Source organism: Eptesicus fuscus, chromosome 16 (assembly GCF_027574615.1).
Source record: "Eptesicus fuscus isolate TK198812 chromosome 16, DD_ASM_mEF_20220401, whole genome shotgun sequence".
Classification (NCBI taxonomy): domain Eukaryota; kingdom Metazoa; phylum Chordata; class Mammalia; order Chiroptera; family Vespertilionidae; genus Eptesicus; species Eptesicus fuscus.
Genome location: NC_072488.1, coordinates 23,652,551 through 23,674,130, shown reverse-complemented (window position 1 = coordinate 23,674,130; position 21,580 = coordinate 23,652,551). Strand labels below are relative to the sequence as shown.

At 57.0% G+C, this 21,580-nt stretch overlaps 1 protein-coding gene across 4 annotated transcripts; it reads left to right on the top strand.

Annotated features, from left to right (window-relative positions):
- The first annotated feature begins 8,311 nt into the window (after positions 1 to 8,311).
- On the top strand, positions 8,312 to 11,644 carry SIX2 (SIX homeobox 2). Of its 4 annotated transcripts, none has more exons than XM_054727962.1 (2): positions 8,312 to 8,946; positions 11,052 to 11,644. In XM_054727962.1, exons 1-2 carry the CDS (start codon positions 8,387 to 8,389, stop codon positions 11,377 to 11,379), a joined length of 888 nt encoding a protein of 295 aa, XP_054583937.1. In that variant the 5' UTR covers positions 8,312 to 8,386; the 3' UTR covers positions 11,380 to 11,644. The 4 variants fall into 4 exon arrangements, with proteins under 4 accessions (XP_054583937.1, XP_008160397.1, XP_054583936.1 ...); XM_008162175.3 differs by having other exon boundaries at positions 11,043 to 11,644; XM_054727961.1 differs by having other exon boundaries at positions 8,312 to 8,952.
- The last annotated feature ends 9,936 nt before the right edge of the window (positions 11,645 to 21,580 follow it).

Below are 21,580 nucleotides of genomic sequence, written 5' to 3'. Positions count from 1 at the left end.
AGGCACACAATATTTCCTTCCTCTTGACCTCTCTGCCCGTCATGGTGAAAGGCGGCAGTGTGTGGTCTTGTTTTCTTCTGCTTCACACGGGTTGGTTCTGTTGCCCAACTAGTCTATAAACTTCTAGAGGGCAAAACAGTGTCTTCCTCTCTTCTCCCCCTGACAGAGCCTAGCACAGAGCTGGACATAGAGTAGAAGCACTTTAATTACTCCTTAGACTGAGCTTTAGGAAAATAAGTATCTTTGCCTCATTGACCAGACTAGAATGAGATTGAATGGAATTGCTGGTGAGCATTGTCAATATTGATGGGGGTGACATCTGACCTTCTAGAAGCTTCCCAGATTGAAAATGAGCTAGAAAACAAAAGATAGTGGAAACTATAGATTCCTTAAGAATGCCCCCATCCCCAGCCATGTGCCACGTGACCACAAACTTTATAACACAGTTAGCATACAAAATTTTCCAGTTAAGAATGCTTGCTATTCAGCCAAAACCGGTTTGGCTCAGTGGATAGAGCGTCAGCCTGGGGACTGAAAGGTCCCAGGTTCGATTCCGGTCAAGGGCATGTACCTTGGTTGCGGGCACATCCCCAGTAGGGGGTGTGCAAGGAGGCAGCTGATCGATGTTTCTCTCTCATCGATGTTTCTAACTCTCTATCCCTCTCTCTTCCTCTCTGTAAAAAATCAATAAAAGTATATTTTTTTAAAAAAAGAATGCTTGCTATTCAGAAGGGGGAAACTCAGTAACTGAACGTATTTACATTTTCTAGTTTCAACTTCTACCGCTCTTACCACTTGAGTTTTCTTCCCCCCGAAAACCACCAATTTGTGACTATACTCTTATAGAGGACTGGTTTGGGGGTGACATAGATATATACGGTACATTGAGGGTGAAATGGTCCCCATGACTTCAGGAATTATTTCCTCGTGTGAGTATGAATGGTATATCCATAATTTCCTATGAATGTAAGTATATATTTGTGTGTGTCCACATGTGTATGTATAGGGACAGGTATTTGCTTATATATACAAATTCCTTGTGTGTACATGCACATTCCTATTTGATTCTGTGTGTGTGTTCCTCCATCTACCTTTTGAACAAGGACCCTACATTAAAGTCTTGCTGAGGCTACAAAATGTATCTCTTAAAATACCATAAGATAAGGCAAAACATGGCAGTTCTCCTGCTCATCTCCAAACAGGGACCCAGCCTTCTCACATACATTAACTCATTTCCTCATCCCAAAATCCTGGGAGCAGGGTGCTTGTTACACCAGCTTTTTATTCTCACTAGACTGGGAAACTGACTCCATAAGATTAAGTGGCTTGCCCTTGGCCACACTGTTACTAAGTGACAGAGGCGGGATTTAACTCAGCCTGACTCCAACGCCCACACTCTCTCCAAGGCTGCTGTGGACGGTGAACTGAGAGACCACGGCAGCCTCATGTGTACAAGTTCCCGTCTTTTCACGGCTCCCGAACCTCTGTTCACATAACTGAATGCTTTCCCCAAAATGCCTAGCCCAGGTCTGAGCATACAACAGAAGCTTGATAATATTTGTCACTTGGAAACTAAATCCGCCTTTTGACACTTGAGTCAGGTGCTTTCTGAAATAACAATAATTATATGCAATTACGGAAACACACTATCCCATCGCATCCTGATGGCGGCAACAGCTTTCATTATTGGGCACCTACAGTGAACCAGCTGTTTCATAAACTTTATCTCTAATCCCCAATGCAACCGTATTCAATTCAATAAGCAACGGTCGCATGTTTATTTTGTGCCAAGTACTGGATTGTTGTCTTCAGTTTACAAATGAGCAAAATAAGGCTCCAAGATTGAGTGACCTACTAAGGTGGTGGGTCTGAACCAAGGACCCAGGCCTGTTTGATACCAAAGCCCAGGTCCTCTCTGTTCCACCCACCCAACCTTCCCCATACGTGAGCAGTGACTGACAATGAATGATAGTAAAACGGTGAAAACCACGATGGTAACTGCCAGAGGGCCAAGCACACGCCTGTCATCACAAACCAGAATGCCCCGGTGCTACCGGAGGACATTTATTTGTGGCTAAAACTGACCGGGTCCCTCTGCAGCAGCCTCACGCGCCTCTTTCCCTGAGCCATGTGCCCTCCCCAGCAGCGCTGGATCTTGTTTCTACATACTTGATTAAAGTGGTCTCACAGCACTGTGCATAAATTAATTAGCACACATTCTTCTATAAGAAACAGCCCCTGGACTTTAGCTTTAATTTACAGAGACAACAACATAAAGTATTGGATTTCCAAGTGAAGAACAATCCTGGCTTTTTCCAGGTTTCCTTGAAAAACTATAGAACTTGGTAGCTGCCTCCCGATGGCTGGGGTGGGAGTGCCCACTTGCCCAGGCGTCACCCACATGCAGAGCGCCAAAAGCAGTCACCAGCCACGGGGAGGGGGTGTCGCTGATGAGTGGGACTGCTGCATTGTAATTAATGGTAATAAAAATAGATACTGCAGGAGAGACAAGTGCCAAGCCAGGAATCCCTACTCCCAGATAGAATTTCTCACAGGTAATGGAAAGAAGAAGAAAAAAAAAAAGTCACTTCTTATAGGAAACCTGATCTACACGTTGCCTACAGAGGATTTTTGTAAAGTAACTAAGGAAATGCAACTAAAAACAGCAGCCCCACAAAATTAGAATAACTCTATTTAGAAAACTTTCTTTCCTGCAACCCAAGGGAACCTGGTTGGTAGTGTACTGGTAGAGGCAGTTGGACCTGGAATTTCTAAGAGCGGCACATTCCGTCTGTAGCTTCTGTGTTGCCCTGGGGAGACTCCAGCCCCCAGTGCTTCTGGCTGGAGGAAGCCATCACAGGTCTCTGAGACTTCCCCTCCAAAGAAGAGGAGGGCAAGAAGGGGACTGGGAGGGAAGGACAGGATGCTTGAGGAGGAAGAGGGCCATTCTCCTATAGGCCTGGTACTTCCCAGGTGTTGCTGTCGGCAAATCCCATTCGTCATTCAGGCGTCCATTCAGACATTTTATGGGGCTCCCCAAGTGTGCAAGGCAGAACCAGAATCTCCAAGGGGGGGACATGCGAGCGTGAAAAGCCGGTGTCTGTCTCCCAAGGATGGCGTGATCAGACCCCGGCAACCTGATGCCCTCCCGGCTTCTGTGCGTCTGTCTCAGAGGGGGTGCGCTTCATGGACTCGCCTTAGCTCGCCTTAGCTCCGGTGCCCCCTCTGCCAGCGCACACGGCCGGTTAGTGCGGGGAGTGGGGGGTGAGCAGGGAACCAGTGCGCCTCCCGGCGCCCTCTCCGGTGGGCAAGGAACTGGACCGACCCACCCACCTGGACTCTACGACCTGCCGCGTGGGGGCGCGCGGGAGCAGAGCTGGCCGGAGGCAGGTCCCGGACGCGCGGGCTCTCTGCCGCCCCGCGAGGCGGGTAGCGGGGGGGGGGCGGGGGACAGGCTGCGGACTTTCTAGAAGACGGCACCAGGGGTGGCTGGGGGTGCCCCAGTGAACTCACACTGACAGAATTTGGGTTCTCTAACCCAAAGCCGAGAGTCTGGCGCCTCACCCGACGCTCGACCCGCCACGCCGCGTCCCCCATCCCACCGCAGGCAAAGGGGCCAGGCATCCCCTGTGCGCCCCGAAGGGAGCGCGGCGCGGGGTGGCAGGGCCGCTGGGTCTGAGCCGTGATCGCGGGCCGGACCGAAGGCTGCGAGCCGGGCCGAGCCTCGCAGGACGGCGGGCGGCGCCTTGGGCCTGGGTCCGCGCCTCAAGCCACACGCAGTGCTGGCGCCGCCTCCAAAGGGCCCCTGAGCCCTGGTTCTCGCTCTTTTCGTTTGAGCAAGGGCTCCCGTGAGCCCGCGGCCTCCAAACCGTTTTCCCCGCGAGGACCCTCCTGGCCACCGCGTAGGGCCGAAGCAAAAGGCCCGAGAGGCAGAGGGACAGCGGGGGCCACCGGGGGACCCTGCTGCTCTGGCCCTTGAGGGCGTGTGACCGTGCCAGCCACGTGCGGCGCGGGCGAGCCCCTGCTTCGCGCCGTTTCAGGAGGGCGGCCACCCCGGGCCCAGCGCCCCGCAACCTAGCCAGGCTCGGGGCGCCGCGGGGCCACTGCCTGAATTCGTGTGAGTGGAATTCCCGCGCCCTGACCGGCCCCAAACGTTGGGCAACACCGAACCGTGGGTGCGGGGTTTGCAAGGACCCGGCTGCGCCCACCCGGCCACGAAACCGGTGGGGACAGGAGCCAGGCGGGGGTGGCGGGGAGGCGCCGGGAGCCTGGGCGCGCACCCGCCCTGAGCTGCTTACCCGCTTTCAGCGAAACGCGCCTCCGAGGCCCAAGCGCGACGTCCGGCGGGAAGAGACGGCGCTGGGACGGCGGCCGGCCCGCCCCCTGCCCGCAGGACGCTCCAAAGCTCTGAGCCCGGCCTGCGGATCTGCGGGGAGGGCCTGAGACGCGCAGCGCCGTGGCCCGAGTCTGCCTAAAGGATGTCTGCAGCTTTTATGGGCTGGAAAAAGAAAGATTTTATTTAAAAAGCTTCTGGTCCTCTGGTTTGGCACCGAGCCCCTCCCCCTTCTCTGCCGGCGTTGGAAATAGCCGCCAAGGAACTCTTGCTACTTCGATCATCTCCCCTTTTTCCTAAATAGCCCCAACCCAAAGTCAAGGAAGCCCTTGGGAGGCTGGTGCGGCTGCTTCCCCCCCTTTCCCCAAAAGTCCCCCGAGTGGGCAATGTGCCCGCCCTGAGCAGGGCAATGGGGGGGGGGGGCCCTTCAGCCTTGCATTGGGGAGCTTCCGGCCCAGTTCCAGACACAAAGGCCCCAGAATGTCCCGGACCCAGAGTCATGGGGCAAAGGCATTCTCTCAGTGTGAGCTCACTGGAGCACACCCATCCATCCACGCCTGCTGCCGCCTTCCGGAAAGTGCGGTCCCAGGGCCTTCCAGGCCATGTAGGAGGTGAAAGGAGCCAAGCCAATGAAGCCCCGAGTTCCACAGGTCTACAAAAGCCCTCTCCTTCCCAGCCATGGAGCTGCTGTTTGTGCCTGGTGAAACAGTAAGTGCAGGCCTCTCACGTATGCCATAGGGGAGGAAGGAGTCTGGGATCCTGCGGATTGGGGTGGGGTAAGTCCAAGGCGCCTGGCACCCTCTCCAGCAGCTGCTCTGAGCACTGGTACTGGGGGCCCAGATCGCCTTAGGGTCAAGGCTGGTGTCTGTTCAATCCTCACCAGTCACCTCCCAAGTCCTCTGACCTGTGGGAAAGACCGAGGGGGCTTCCCAGCAAGGAAACACTAGCTGAGCCTGTAACCTTTTTAGGTGAGCAGGCACTCAGCTGCTGCTGCTGGCAAGATGTTCTAGCCCAGACCTGCTAGAACCGGTTGGTTTCCTGCAAATATGAGGGGAGGGGAGAACTAGGGCATATGGACACACACCCATACATTGGGCAAATGGGGTTACAGGTTCTCTGCGCTTGCTCTGTAATGACTTTTCATACGGCACACACTATATGGTCCAAGGGGGCAGGTCCCACCTCTGTTCCCCTGGCCAGGCTGATTCTTGGGCTTAGCGCCCAGGGGTCGCAGAGAGGACAACGCTGGGAAGGAGGATGAGTCTGAAGCTCCAGAAAAGGAGCCTTAGCTCAACATGGGCAGGACCCAGTTCTGGTGGAAGTTTACTCTTGAAACTCCAGGGGTCCGGGGAGGGGCAAATTCACAGTGGAAGCTATGGCTAAGGTTGCAACGATTACCCGCTTTGCTAAGGTTAGTATTCTTAGACTCACCCCAACCTAGAACCAGCAAGGGACTTGCAAGATCACTCAGGCCTCACCTAATCCTGAGAGAGAATGAGGTGGAGCTGATCACAAACTGGCCCAAAGTTTCACACCAGGAAGTGATGCCCAGTCCCGTTCACCTGACATTGCCAGGATGTAAAGCGGCCATGGCAGAGCTGGAACCAACCTAACAGTCATTAACCATGTGGCTAAAGCAGAGGTCTCGAAAAGCATAGGTTGCCCCTTCTTGAGGGTCAGCAAGGCGGGCTCTGAAACTCAGTGTAGCCAGGGGTGAATTCTTCCCCAAAGCCAAGTCTGGAGCGAATCCTGTTTAGCAGCACATGGGACTCTGGAGAGAGTGGTCTGGATGTAGCAGGGCTCCTCCCAGTCCACGGACACAGACTCCGAAGATGCCACCTGGATTTCTGCAAGGAGCCGGCCCTGGCCCCGGCTCAGAGCATACTTTGATAGCCCTGGGGTCTCAACACACCAGGACAAGGCCCCAGAACAAAGTCTTAGGGACAGTCCCAGGGTTCCATTCTCTCGTGCATCCAAACATCCCCACACCCAATCCCCCCCCCCACACACACACGGACACACAGACACACACAGACAGACACACACACACACACACTCCAAGACTTCTAGAACACTAGAGCTGGGGGGAAACTCTTGGGGGGGGGGTTAGGGGGAGACACTTAGAGGAATAGGAGTCTTGCTCATAGGCAACAAGCAACGCCATAACTTGAACCCAGGGCTCTGAAATGCCATTCCAGTGCTCCTAGCACAAACTTCCAAGAAAGCTTACAGGGGTGGGCATGAAGAAATGTTGCCTGTACACAGGTCCCAGTCTTACGCCCATAGAGCCTGGGCTTTGTGTTGGCTCGGGTCCTGACACCGGGAGCCAGATCGGCTGAGGCCTGCAACAGCTCATAGCCAAGCGGGGAAGCGAAGGGGAAAGGACTAGCCGGGGAAGGAACTCAGCCCCTCTGGCTTTTCTAAACGTAGATAGCATCAGCAGCCCTCCTTCCAGAGAACCAGTAACACGTGTTTCCACACTGTCCTGACAAAGAAGCAAAAAAACAGGACCCCCTTTTAAAGCCCCTGATTCCTGAGCTCAGCGACCCGGCTCCCACGCTGGAGGCGGCGGGAGCCCATCCCAAGTTGACCCGGGGGTGGGGTGGGGTGGGAGGGGCAGGGTCTTGCCTCCGCTCGGTCCTCCGGAACTAGCCACGGGGGGAAAAAGTGCCACGACCGACCGTCCTGGTCTCCAGGCCCTCGCCTCCCCGTGGGCAGACGGCGGGCGCTGCCGACCGGAGTCAACTTCCGTAGAAGCCACACGGAAGTGCTGGCGCTTCTCGGGCCGCCCGATCCGTGGGACCCGTGGGGTTAAGTCTGAGTCCCCGCCCGGCGAGGACCGAGAGCTCGGGGCCGAGGCGGTTCCGGCCGCGGGGCGGTCGGCAGGGTTAGGAGAGGGAGGAGAGGCGGGATCCTCCAAGAAGCAGATTCTCAGGCGTCCGCCTGCGGTCACTGCCAAACCTTCCCCACTTCTCTCCCCTGCTCCCTCCCTCTCTCCCTCGAGGATCGCTCTGGTCCAGAGTTCCGAGGATGGGGGTAGGGCGCGGTCAGCAGGAAAAGCCGAATCCTTGAGGGGCGTCCGCGAAAGTCCAAACTTTCCCATCCCACTGGCCAGCTCCGGGTAGACTCTACCCCCGCACACAGTGGCCCCAAGAGGGGCGTGGTGACCCGGAGTGGGGCGGGGGCAGCCCGCGGAGCCTGCTAAAGGCTCCCCAAAAGTTTCTCCCCGCTCAAGGCTTCCTCCACCCCTCTCTTCCCTTCCTCCCGGCACCCCCCTAAGCAGCCCTCCGCCTTTCCTTCTCCCCCTCTTCCCTCCCCCCACCTCGTCCTCCCCTTTTCTCCTCTGCGCGTCTCCACTCCGCCCCCCTCCCGGGTCCGTCTCCTCCCTTGCTCTTTGGGCGTCCGCTCCGTCAATCACCGCCGCCGCGGGCCCCTGCCCGGCCTTCTCCGCCTCCCAGGTTCTCGGAGCGCCTCCGGCTCCCGTCTCAAGCCGCCCTGCGCTTTGCGCGGAGCCGGGCGATCTGTCAGCGGAGCCAGCCGGGGGGAGCCGCCCGGCCCGCCGGGGCTCGGGTTACCAGTGACTGACAGCGTCTCCATGGCGAATAATTTGACTCCGACTATTGTCTGGCGCGGGCAGGCCCCGGGTCAGATAACCAGACCAATCAGGGCGCGGGCCGCCGCGCCTCATGCCCGCTTAGAATAATATTATTAAAAAAGCGAGAGAGCTAGACGGGAGGGAGACCTAGTGAGAAGCAAGCGAGGGAGCGACCGGCGAGCGGACGCGGAGCATGCCGAGCGGCGCCCCGGGCGGCCCCCGGGCTTGGACCAGGGCGCGGGCGAGGCGGGCAGGCGCCGGGGCCGCAGAGCTGCGCGGGAGCCGCGGCCGGCGCGGGGACGTCCTGCAGTGACTCGGAGTTCGCCGGGAGCCAGCGCCGGGCCGGGGAGCCCGCCCCGCCCGCCTCTCGGCCCGGACCGCCCGGCGGGGAGGCGCCCATGCCGGACCGCGCAGCGCGGTGAGGGCGCGCGCGGGCGGGCGGGGGCGCAGCCGGCACCATGTCCATGCTGCCTACCTTCGGCTTCACGCAGGAGCAAGTGGCGTGCGTGTGCGAGGTGCTGCAACAGGGCGGCAACATCGAGCGGCTGGGCCGCTTTCTGTGGTCGCTGCCCGCCTGCGAGCACCTCCACAAGAATGAAAGTGTGCTCAAGGCCAAGGCGGTGGTGGCCTTCCACCGCGGCAACTTCCGCGAGCTCTACAAGATCCTGGAGAGCCACCAGTTCTCGCCGCACAACCACGCCAAGCTGCAGCAGCTGTGGCTCAAGGCGCACTACATCGAGGCCGAGAAGCTGCGCGGCCGGCCCCTGGGCGCGGTGGGCAAGTACCGCGTGCGCCGCAAGTTTCCGCTGCCGCGCTCCATCTGGGACGGCGAGGAGACCAGCTACTGCTTCAAGGAGAAGAGTCGCAGCGTGTTGCGCGAGTGGTACGCGCACAACCCCTACCCCTCGCCGCGGGAGAAGCGGGAGCTGGCGGAGGCCACGGGTCTCACTACCACACAGGTCAGCAACTGGTTCAAGAACCGGCGACAGCGTGACCGGGCAGCCGAGGCCAAGGAAAGGTACGAGTAAGTAGAGCTCCCCTTGGGCTCCAGGGAGGGGGTCGCATGGCGTGGGCTTAACTCCCAGGAGAGGCCTAAACCGGGGCCCTTAGTCAAAGCCACGGCCCAAGTGAATCCCGGCCTGACCCGGGTGGCGCTGAGATCTTTTGGGAGATCCAGAGGGCAGGGATTTGTCTAAAGCGGGCAAAGCAAGTGGGGAAGTTATTGGCTGACGCCCGGGTCGCTTTGTGGACAAACATGGAGACACAGTGAGCTTCCAGGCAAAAGCAAGACAGTGATCCTGGGTCGCCTGCAAGCGAGGCTCAGCAGGCAGAGCCTGAGAGTCCTCCAAAGGACTGAGTGGGTTTGGCCTGTTGGGGTTGCTGATTTCGGGAGGCGTAAGCGAATTCACTAGCACTTGTAGCGTGTCCGCACTTTCCGTGGGCCTTACTCAGTTCTAGGCCCACTAGCCTGGGATTGGGACTTCCCTGGTTTGACCTGAATGCGGAGGGGCCTGGACAAGAATTTTCCTTGTCTGGATATAGGAGTTGACAGCGAGAATCTTTTATCCCGCATAGGAAGGATGGAGAGGCCAAAAGCTGGTAAGTGTCAGCTCTGGGAGAGAAGAGACACCTATGCCCCTTTTCCTGCCTTGTTGGACCCAGCAGCCCTTCTCTGGCCTGCCATGCCCTGGACCCCTCTCCCCTTGGGTTTTACCCACCTTGGTGGGTAGGTCTAGGTCTAGGGTGAGCTGAGAGCAGAAGAAAGGCTGAGAGTGGCTTGTCCTCAGGGAAACCAAGACTTCCTGAACTAGCCTAACACTGACCTAGGCCCTTGTGGATGCCAGCACTGTGGCCCCTCAGAAATCCAAATCTGGACGGGGAAGGGAGGGGGTGGTATGAGAGAGAAACTGATTGTGGGAGCAGAATCCAGCCTTAGGGCGACAGCAAAACAGGATACGTGGGGTTGGTGGCACCCGGTGTATGTAAGCCAGAGTTTGTATGACTAGGGTTAGGTGGAGGTACTGAACCGTGGAACCAGATCTCTGGAGGGGGTGGGGGGGCACATCAGGGGGACCCTAGTCTCTGAAACCATGAGGTTAAGGTAGCCACAGTTGTGAGGTATCAGCTCTGTGGGAAGTTCCCGTCCAGGAAAACGGGAAGAAAAGGCCTTGGGAAGCCGGTGAAGAAAATCTACCCAAGATTTCAAATCTTCACATCTGGCAGGGTTGCCAGTCAAAGGAAGGGCAAGGAGGTGGGTTCTCCCTGCTAGGGTCCCCTTCCACCCAGACTGGCATGCATCCAGACTCCTGAGGAACTTGGTTCTCAGGCCAGGCCCCAGGTGCGGGCCGCAGAGTCCCTCCTTTTCCTGTATGACGAGAAAGTCTAGGCCCCTTCATTCTCCTGTCCCCAGTCTCCTACGAGCTGCCACCCAAGCCCCCAATTTCCAGTCCCCCAGAGGAAGTTTTCACTGTGCCACCAGGGAAAGGGGGTCCTACATCTGTAGGGCTTTGTCGCTAGCCCCAACCAGGAGACCCCTCACTCACCAGGCCTGCCAGTTTGGAGCTGGAGGGAAAGGACTCAGCTCCAGGAACCTGCCCGCAGTGAGGGATTTCCCTCCAGCAGAGGAAAGGAAAAGGAGATGAGGGCCTCTGAGGTCCCCAACTTTAAGTGTCTAGTATCTAGGGCCTCTCACCCTCCTGGCCCTACATCTATCCAGCCAACCCTGGATAGCAGAGCCAAGATGCGAAAAGCCAGATCAACTCCAGGGAGCCACGCTCCCCTACCCCTCTGCTCTGGGGGGGAATGTTAGCGTTAGCAGGTCCAGTGAGGGGGGCAGGGAGGAGCAACATACAGAGAGCAGGAATGATTTTCATGAGATTGAGAGCATGAGAGGTGGGGCGATAGAGATGATACCGGAAGGATAGTCGAGAGAAATCGGTGTTGAGAGATTGAGAACTGGCAGAAAGAATGAGAGCCCCAGGCCAGGCCAAACATAAGATGGTAGAAACTGAATACCGCAGCCGGCGCCCGGAGGCTCTGGCTCCAGGTGTCACAGCGCTGAGCCGCCTCTGTTTCTCCCCCGCTGACCTGCGACCTTGCTCCCGCCACTTGCAGGGAGAACAGCGAGAACTCCAACTCCAACAGCCACAACCCGCTGGCGGCGTCGCTGAACGGCAGCGGCAAGTCGGTGCTCGGCAGCTCGGAGGACGAGAAGACGCCGTCGGGGACGCCAGACCACTCGTCGTCCAGCCCCGCGCTGCTGCTCAGCCCGCCGCCGCCGCCCGGGCTGCCATCCCTGCACAGCCTGGGCCACCCTCCGGGCCCCAGCGCCGTGCCCGTGCCGGTGCCCGTGCCAGGCGGAGGCGGCGCGGACCCGCTGCAGCACCACCACGGCCTGCAGGACTCCATCCTCAACCCCATGTCAGCCAACCTCGTGGACCTGGGCTCCTAGAGCCGCACCTGCCTCGGTGCGCTGGCCTCCGCGGCTGGCGCCGGGACTGAGAGAGGCCGCGTCGGGAGGGCTTCCGGCGCGGCGGCCCCGCCAGGGACTGAGAGACCCGCAAGCGAGCGGGCAGAACCGCCGGTTGGTGTTGCGGATGGCCCTCGGGTTTGGCCTTCGTTGGGAATTTTTTCCCCCCCAACAAGTTGGTTTTGAGAGCCTTCGGAGACCTGGGACCGGGTCTTGAACCAGGGAAGGGAATAAATTATACACAGTTCTTATGCTCTCTCTCCTACCTTCTCTCTGCTTCTCTTTGTCTGTTCTCTCTTCCCTTGCTCTTTCTTCCTCTTCCTTTCCCTTTCTTCTCTTCTCTCTTTCTCCCTTTCTTGCTTTTCCCTTCTTTACTCTGTCTCTGTTTCCCTTTATATTTCTGGCTTGTCGTTTCTCACTAGGTTTCTGTTTCTCTGTCTCTCTCTGATTGTCTCTCCTCTCCCCCAGCCTCACGTATCCTGGCCCTGGGTCTGTACCCCTCAGTCTCTTCCCTCCTGCCTGGCCTTCTGACCCCCACCGCCACCCCTGGATTTCGGAGGTTGCGGGGTAGGAAGGGAAAAAGCAAAGACAGCCTTTGAATCCCGGCCATCTCCAGAGGCCCTCCCAGAGGGGTCCTTGGGGCTGCAGGTGTCAGCTTTGCCCTAGTAACTTAATTGAAAGAGAAAGGGCAGCGGTGAGAAGGCCCCGCCGGCCCCCTTACCCCCCCTTACTGCTGGCCGCTTCCTCCCAGTGAGGCCCAGCCCCGCACTCTCCTCTTCCTCCCGGATCGTGACCACAGTGCTCCCGCCAGAGCGTGCCTCCCGAGCCTCGGACTTGCCATCTCCCTGTCGCGCCCTCATGTGAATGTTCTTCAGGAAATATTTCTGCTTTTATTTTATAATAAAATTAGAAATGATAAATATATATGGATATACACCACGAGGACCGTGAGCCCTGAGTGCAACAGTGTCTGATTTCCCTACAGGGACTGGACACTCCGGTGGACCATTCTGGGCTGGGATGCCCTACGAGTCCCAAAACCCGGAGACACCTTCCCACAGGCGCAACGTGTCGAAGTGGAAAACTCGGAGCCCTCCTCCAAAGCCCTCTGGCCTTTTCTTGTCCGGGAAGCTCCATGAGAGATGGGGGAGGGGCGGCCCACTCCTCCTTGGGCCTCCTCTTCTCCCACAGGCCAAGCAGTGCCCTCACCACCTCTCTGTTCACCTCAGGGGAGGAAATGGGAGTCTGTGTGCGGAGCATGGGCACCTGTGTTGGGAAATACCAAGACTGGGGAACAAATCGGGTCATGGAAGTTTCCTGAAGGGGCGCGCTCCTTACTGATGATCGCAGTCCCCCGAACCAGACCCGACCCACTGGGCAGATTCCCTGGCCCCAAGGAAATCAGGCCTTGAAGCCCGAGTCTTGTGTGTGGCCGTAGAGCAAAGGCCTCCAAGCGTTCTGGAGTGGAGATGAAGGGGTGGGGAGGGGAGAAGTCAGAGGAGACTCCGGGAGGCTGGCCCCGCGGGCCAGGCGAGTGTTGTAAATGGAAGCAAGAGGGCGCCTGGGCTTGGCTGGCCAGCTAGGGGAGCACCTCCTAGGGTCTTGTGCCCTGGGCGCCCCTGTGGCTGTAAATTAACCTGCAGCCATCCCTCCCCTCTGGGGGATCGAGCCCCCTCCCCTCCTATAAAGCAACCCGTCTAGCCGGTCCTGGCAAAGCGGGCGGGATGTCCCTCCTAGAGGAAATCGATGTGTTTTAGGTTGTGGTTGCTGTAAATACCGAACACGTCCCACTTTAGCCACCAGGACGTTTAGGACCAAACCTGCCACCTGGATGAAGGGAAGGGAAGGGAAGGGAAGGGAAGGGAAGGGAAAGGAAGGGAAGGGAAGGGAAGGGAAGGGAAGGGAAGATGGGAAGATGGGAAGGGAAGATGGGAAGGGAAGGGAAGGGAAGGGAAGGGAAGGGAAGGGAAGGGAAGGGAAGGGAAGGGAAGGGAAGGGAAGGGAAGGGAAGGGAAGGGAAGGGAAGATGGGATGAGGCACTCTTCTCCAAGGTTGATCCTTGAGCGTGGGAACTTCTCGGGTCTTTCCTCTCTGGTGAAATCGGCGCTCACTGAAACGCTTTTGTGGGGACTTTCTGAGCATCAAGGATTCCTTCCCAGTCAAGACCTCGCAGATGCGGTCAACTGGGTGGGCTAACTTGGCGCAGAGGCTGTGCCTTCGCTCTGCGCAGGACTGGAGGTCAAGGGAATGAATCCCCAGAGGACTTTAAGACTGGTCCCCCTGGTGCCGCACCAAGTACCCCCACATCCTGGCACTCCAAGAGGAATCCCAGCCCTGGCAGCTCCCTCAGCCTCTCCTGGAGGCTCTGCTTGCAGGGGACACTCAGGTCCTCAGGGGACCTGGTCTGTACTTGCAAATCCTGGTGACCTGACTTCCGCTGACAGTTGGCATGAAGAGCCAGCTACTGCCTGAGGGCATAGAGAGGCTCACGGGATGCGGGAAGCCTGGCTGACAGACCTGGCTTACTTCTGGAAAGGGGAAGCACAGGAGCCCCTGGAGCCTGCTTCAACCCTACCTGCCCTCCCCCTCACCCGCCCCCCCCCCCCCGTTTTCCAGATACACAGGCAAACAAGCTGTGCACAACTTTCACAAGGGCACCAGCATACACATGTATCATTTGATTCACTGGAACTGAAAGCTTGTTATCTGTCAGGCACTGTGGATGGCACCAAAAACACTCACCCCCTCACACGCAGTGGCCACACAGGGGCTGTCCCAATTATGTCCACATGCACACATACACTGAGAAACACACACACAGACCCAGGACCCATTTTCACAAACACACTAACATGTCCTCAGGCAGAACAAACACTCACAGATGAGCCCCTCCCAAATACATGCGCTCACATACACACAAGCACAAAGATGCATCATGCTTCTCCCCAAGCACGCAAATCCACACTCACACTGGTGCCCCTGCGTGCGAGCAGCCAGTCCCAGCCCAGCACCTGCGGGACCAGGAGGGCCCGGCCTCGCAGGGAAGCTTTTGGGCAGGGCTCAGCATCAGGTCTCGGAGTCCGAGAGAGAGAGAGAGAGAGAGAGAGAGAGAGAGAGAGAGAGAGCTCTAACCCCTAGCCGGAGGCGGCAACAGGTCAGGGATCCTACCTGGGCCTGGCACCCTCGCTCACGGCCTAGGTGGGATCGCTGGGGTTTGCGCGAAGCGCTCGCTGGCCAGTAGGGGGCGATGTGCCCGTCCCCAGCTTTATTCAGTAAAGCGAACTCAGGCATGGACCCTGCACTACTTGTTGCAACTTCCCTCTTGCCTTCCCCCTTGGAAAGCTAAGCCCGAAAACATGTATTTAAACGGGGAGACTAGGCAGAGGTTCTGAAAATAAACCCAAGGAGCTACTCGCCCACTGCATAAATCTCTACAAGCCAGTCCTCCAGCAGGTAACTTTTGCACAGAGGTAGCCAGGTGAATACAGCCGCTCCCCGTGAGAGGCCACCAAACAGGGTTCCCAGAGGCTTGTCACCCCTCCCTTTTGCCCCCCGCTCCCCGTGGCAGCACAGAAACCAGGCGTTTTACTCAGGGGTTGGCGGGCGACCGGAAGGGAGGAAGGGGCGCAGTGGCTGGAAGCCGGGTTTCCTTCTTCTGCTCCTGCGACCGCGCTCGCCTTTCATTTGTTCCCAGGCCCCATAGCCACGCGACCCTCGAAGGTGAAACCGAATGGAGAAGGTAGAACCCAGCCCTCGAGGGCAGCTGGCCGCCTCACCTGCTTGGGGGCTTAAAGCCAAGGGCTACTGAGAGAGCAGAGGGAAGCTCGGGCTGGCTGTGCTTCCTCTTAATTCTCCTCCCCTCCCCCTCCCGCCCGCAGGACCCTCCGCGCTAGGCAGCTCTCACCCGGGCTCAGGGCAGGCTGCACCCTGCTGTCCCTCCCCTGAAGCGCATCTCCTGGGGGCCACCTGGGGCCAGGAACTGATGGCATGGCGCACTTGCAAAGGTTAAAAGGGCCAGGGAGATCTGGGGAGAGACGCCGGGCTACTCCGTCCTCGGTTTCCCCCCCGTCCTTATAGGAAACACCATTTGGGCCCCCAGGAAGAACAAGGACCAGCTGAGTGGGGGCGCCGGCGTCTGAGCGCTGGGGATTCCGCCTCCCGGACCCCACCAACGCCCTCGTCTCGCCAGCATGCTGCCGGCCGGGCGGGGAGAGGTGTAAATGTTTCTGTGTTGAATGCCAGGTGGAGAAGGACCGAGGGACTTGGGCTCGGCGACTGGGCCCTTCCTTGTGCGTGTGTGTGTGTGTGTGTGTGTGTGTGGTCCCCATGCCGTTGCTACGGTTTCGGTCCTCTGGACGGCGCAAACCTGCCTAGGGATGCGGGAAGGGGACTCCAGCCGGTGCGAACCAGTGCGCGAGGATGTACGGGCTATGGCACGAGAGTGCGTGCGGGTGGCAGGGCGACGGAACGCGCTGGTGAGCACGGACGGGGAGGCCGCGCACCACGGAGCGCAGAGGCGAGCCGGTGCGCCAGGGCCCGCCCAGGCCGGTCCCGAGCGCCGGGGCTCCACAGCGGAGGCACCGGGGTCTGGAGGAGGACCAGGCTCTCGCGCAGCCAGAACACCACCCAGCGCGAGTGATTCTGATTCCTGGACCCTCTGCTGCCCGCGGGCCAGGTGAGCGAGAAAGGAAGGCGGGTCTCCAGCTCGCCGCGCCAAGCCTGGGCCAGAAAGACCTGGAGTCCTGGTGTCAGGGTTAAGGCCTCGGGAGCTGCTCCGCGGGCGTGTTTCTTCCTCGAACTCCGCGGGTCCCTGTGCGCCCGGAACTCCGAAACGGTTTTCTGGGTTGAGGGGTGGAATCCGAATAGAGAGGGTGAGATTGGGTGCCCTCCAGTGGGGTGAGTTTTCTCTCTGTTTCCCTACAATCTCAGCAGCAGGGCTTGCTCCCCCTCCAGGTAGAACCGGCCGCCCCAAGTGCGAGGAGAGAGGCGCCCGTAGGACCGAGTGGATGCGCCGAAGGACCGCCTCGCGTGGCTCCACCGCGTCCCTCCCTGGTTGCCCCCCAAGACTCCCTTTCGTGGAGGGACCCACAAACCTGAGGCTGGCACAGGGTGGGCAGGTAGGGGCAGGCCTTCTTTAGGACGCGAGCAGCCCTAGCCCTGCCAGGCCTGAATCAAGAACTACCCAGCCCTCCTTGGGTGCCAAGCGCACCCTCACTCACCGAGTACTGCGCAGGGACCTGCTGGGAAGGATCCGTGTGCCGCCTGCCCCTGGCGGCCGCAGCCACCACAGTCCCGACCAGACACTCAGTGGACGGACACTCAGTGACAGGCCCGGCTTGGCCCACCTTCTGGAGCGAGTAGCCCAAGCTGCTTGGGGTATCATGACGCTCTGGGCTTGAGGGCAGGGGGGAGCCGGGGACAGCCGGGCTGTACAACCCCATTTCTCAGGTCCTTTGACTCAGAAGCCTGGGAGCCCGTATGCTTGGACGACAAAGCCACATGCAACTGTCATCCCCAGTAGCCATCCTGGCTCAAGGGAACTCTACCTCTGCCGTCCAGGGCACCCAGGCCCGACGGCCCACACCCAGGATTCTGCAGAACCACAGCGCAGCGCTGCCCTAATTGCCGGCCAGGGAATCAGACTTGAGTGGAACGAGGGGCCAGACAGGAAGGCAGGAGCAGCAGGACGAGCGGACCCCGCAGAGCGGAGCCCTGGTTCCCTTCCTGGGGCTGTTCCAAGAGCCGGCGCTGGTCCGCCCAGCCAGGCGCGCTCGCTCCCTCAAAAGCTCACTGCTGCGAGGACCACTGGGCCCGGGGCACGCAGCTCCGTGGTGACCTCTGGTTCCCCAGCGTAACCGGTCACAACTGCCATTGCTTGAACGCTTGCTACGCGTCAGGCCCGTTACACACCTGGTGTCTGTTTAATTCTCGCGGCGGCCGCACAAAGGAGCTATTCTTCCTGGCGGAGGAAACTGAGACGCCAGGCTCGGGAGCTGGCCCGGAGTCACACGCATTGCGGCGGCAGGACAGGCATCTGAGCCTGGTCCCCGCGATCTGCAGCGCCCCTCTTCCCGGGTGCCCACTGCGTGCGAGCGCGGCGCCGGGGTTGGAGGGCTGACTGGTCCCGGGTGGCGGGGCAGGGGCAGGTAACTCCTGGGGCGTGGGGGACAGAGGCAGCTTTTGGGGGGGCGGGGGCTGGCTCCAGGCGGGGCTGTGGCGACGGAGCTCGCAGCCTCGGTGACCCGCTTGGGTCCGTGAGAGGTGATCTCCTCGCCCGGCGGGAGGAGGGTGACTCAGCTTCCTCAGCCGCCCTCACTAAGTTGACGGGACGCACCGTCGGGTACTTGGGAGGGGTTTCGACCAGCGCTGTTTACTCGGGAGTAAAGATGGAACCTCAGGACCCTGGAGTCAGCCGGCTGCCGCCTCCCTCGTCCTCCTCCCGCTCCTCCGGCCCAATCCCTGCCATTCTGCTCAGGAAGGTGAGGCTGATTGGGACTCGGAGGGCTGAGAGGAGTGCTTGGTGGAATGCTCTCCTCTTTGTGTGTGCTTTCTCCCCCCTTCCCCCCCCCCCTTCATCCTGTGCTGGTCGGTCAGGGACCTGGCTGGCTGGTGTGGTGGGGGTATCTTAAAGCCATCCCATTCCATTAACACGGGTTGGTGGCTGGGGTTCAAGGACATCGGTTAGGCAGGGGCAGCCCAGACTCTGCTCTTCAAAGACCAGAACAAACCGGCCCATCCCTGCCGGTTCTTTATCTGAGCATCATAAACTTGTCACCCTGTTTTGCCCACTCGAAGCCCACTTGTTTATCTGCCCACGGAGATGGTGGTGGGGCGAGAACTTGCATCCCACCTGAGCTAGGTGATTCGGATTCTGCCACTTCAAGATCACGTATACGCAATGTCCTCTTGTCCGGAGGCAGAGCACTGAGACTCTGATAAGCTGCTCTGAGACACCTGAACTCCCAGGGAGGACACTGGTCCAAGCCTAAGGATCAGCCGGTGCGGTGCGTGGGCCAGGCTGGCGTGAGGCTTGATTAAGGAGGAGGGCCAGGAAGAGTGAGTCACCCCTCCCTTCTCCTCCCAGCCCAGTCCCGGAAGGGAGCTGGGGCCTGGAGGGAATTAGAAAGGGGAAAGCTGAAGCTGAATGATTTCTGAAAGCAAAATACGTCATGAAATAAATAACTCCCAGCATTTATATGGTCCTCGACAGAGTGTCGGTGGTTTCATGAGCTCCTGTTATTTAATATTCACAATTATATAGGGTAGGCAGGAAAGTAATTCTTACCCCATTCGACAGATGAGGATGTGAGACTCAGGGTGTTGTCATATGGGACTTTCCTGAGGCCCCAGAGTTAGTGGAGGCTCTTTCCCCTACACTTTATTGTTGAGGTGACTTGGTGAGTGTGGGGGAAATCACAGATATCAAATCAGCCCAAAGAGTCAAGATTGTTCCGCTGAGGTTAGGGGAAGGTTGCAGAGAGAGGGCAGCCATCATGGAGATCTAGATGCTGCCAGAGAGATTTAAAATGAAGGTACCTCAAAATCAGAACAGCCTACCCCTGAAATCACTAAAAGGAACGCCCAAAACAGGCCTCGCCTCACAGGCACTTCCATACAGAGGAAGCTTGCAGAAGTGGGCGGAGCTGAGAACTAGAGCTTTGCTTTCTTATTGGGCTTAAGACCTGTCTGTGAAGGCTTGCAGCAAATGATTTGGGAGCCAGAGACTTCCTCAGAATGTGAATAAGGATTTTGTGGTGGTCCCCCAAGGGCTGTAGGCTTTTTAATTGGAGAAAATGGAAAGGACTCCCCTGTGCTCCACCTATTCATCCCTTCCATTTCCTTCAAACCCCCCCCCCCCATCTTTTTACTGACGTCATAGCTTTGCCTTTTCTAGGATGTCATGTAATTAGAATCATACAGTATGCAGCCTTTTCGCACTGGCTTCTTTCACTCAGTAACATGCATTTAAGTTTCCTCCAGGTTTTTTTCCTGTCTTGAGAGTTCATTTCTTTTTGGTGCTGAATCATATCCCATTGTCTGGATGTACCACTGTTTATTTATCCATGCGCCTACTTAGGGCATCTTAGTTGCTCCCAAGTTTTAGCAATCGTGAATCAAGCTGGTGTAAAAATGTATGTGCAGGTTTTATGTGGACATAGTTTTCAACTCCTTTGGGTAAATCAAGAAGCGTGATTGTTGGATTGAATGGTAAGAGCATGATTAGTTTTGTAAGAAACCACCAAGCTGTCTTCCAAAGGGGCTGTACCATTTTGCATTCTCACCAGCAGTGAATGAGAGTTGCTGTTGCTCCACACCCTCATCAGCATCTGCTGTTGTCAATGTTTTAGATTTGGCCACTCTACTAGCTGTGTAGTGGTATTTCATTGTTCTGCTGGTATTAATTATTTCGTTTTTTAATCTAAAGTTCATTTGCCAAATCCTTTAGAGCGTCTTAACCATTTGGGGATGGATAATTTCCTTAAAACTAGACATGATCAGCCTGGCACTCAAGCACTTGTGTAACTCCAGGGAGACAAATAATTAAGGGCCCCACTGACAATCCTTTTGGTAAACATTCACTCTTTTCTTGGAATATCGTTTATACACAGGTAACATGTTTGCACCTGAAATGGCCTGAAAGTAGGCACCAGCCTCAACCTATATAAAAAATATTAGTAAAGCTCCATTTAAAAAATTTATAGGTAAAATTAAAGTGAGACTGAAGGTTCTGGGTTTGCTTTTTCTTTTTGTCTTACCCTAAAAGATCATTCTGTAGACTGGGTCAAAATCTTAGGTATTTAAGGAAGGCTGTCTTAAAACTTACAAAAAGTTTTGAATAGAGAAGAAGGGTTATATATAGTAACTATGGAGCTAGAGGCAGATATAAAACAGCTCATTTCAATTCAATAAGTGTGGTGGTTTCAAAACACAGCATCAAATTTTTTTACACTCTTCCATCAAGAGGCAGATTTTACCTCCCTTCCCCCAGAACCTGGATGGGCCTCTTGACTACTTCAACAAATAGGAAATGGTAGAAAGGCAGATAGGACTCCCAAGGTTAGGTCATAATAGGGCATGCAGTTTCGATCTTGATCACTGGAACATTCTCTTCTGGAGCTCTGAGCCTTCATGTAAGAAGTCCAGCTCCCCTGAGGCCTGAGTGCTGGACAGTCCCTGCGGAGGAGCTCTGGGGGACGGGCCCAGCCCAGCTTCCATCATCCCTGCCAAGGAGCCACACATGCAAGAGAAGCTGCCCTGGACCCTTCAGATCAGCTCATCGGCCAACTAAACGCCACCGCATGACCTCGGTCAATGCCACATGGAACAGAATAATCAGCCAGACAAGTGTCCCCTGAATTCCTGACACACAACATCATGAGATCTGAGAATAGGGTGGTTGTTTTAAATCACTAAAATTTGGGAGTAGTTGTTATGCAGCAGAAGATAATTAGACAATAGGGAAAGTGTTTCTCAAAATCAGAGCTACCAAACAGTGGGACAGGCTGACCTGCAGGCAGTTTTCAGTAAGAGCTGGACAAACAGCAGTCAAGGGGGATGGGGAGGCAGCCGTGTTGTCATGAGAGTACTGGGTTTGAAGTCAGACAACTAGCAACTGTGATCCTTGGGCAAGTCATGTCCCCTGTGTATCTCACAAGGCTGTAGTGAGCATTCAAAGAGCTGTGAACACCATCTGCATACTGGCAAGGACTCTGTCTCCCTCGGTTGTCATCATGGAGGAGGCATTCCTACACTGGGTGAGCCGCTGGCTGAGGTGAATTAACTCTGAAATTCTACACAAAGAGACAGTCCTGTGTAAACATGTATAAAAATGTATGCTCCCGTGTATGACTTACTGGTCAGGATTTCATCTTTCCAAAGACTGTACAGAGTTAAATCCTGCAGCGTGTTCTCCTTGCTGCTTCCCCTAACCTCTGAGCTATGTGTCAGCCAGGCAAGTGCTCTCATTATTATGTTAAAAATAAAAGTAGATTTTAGAAGATCTGGGTGGCAAGTCTCTCTATGAGGAGGCTGGGGGTGTATGGGGAAAGCCCCAGAATGTTAGGGCGATAGAGAGCACACTTGTGGCTCGCCCAAATTCTTCCTCGGTGCTCCAGGTCTAGAAGGACAATCACTAAATATTTCTGACAAGTTTATAATGCTCAGATAAAGAATAAAAATATTG

Excerpts from the sequence above, each read along its gene's own strand:
- SIX2 (XM_028139996.2), top strand. The coding sequence starts at position 8,387 with ATGTCCATGCTGCCTACCTTCGGCTTCACGCAGGAGCAAGTGGCGTGC. Across the intron at positions 8,953-11,042 it reads GAGGCCAAGGAAAGGTACGA|GGAGAACAGCGAGAACTCCA; the intron begins GTAAGTAGAGCT and ends CGCCACTTGCAG.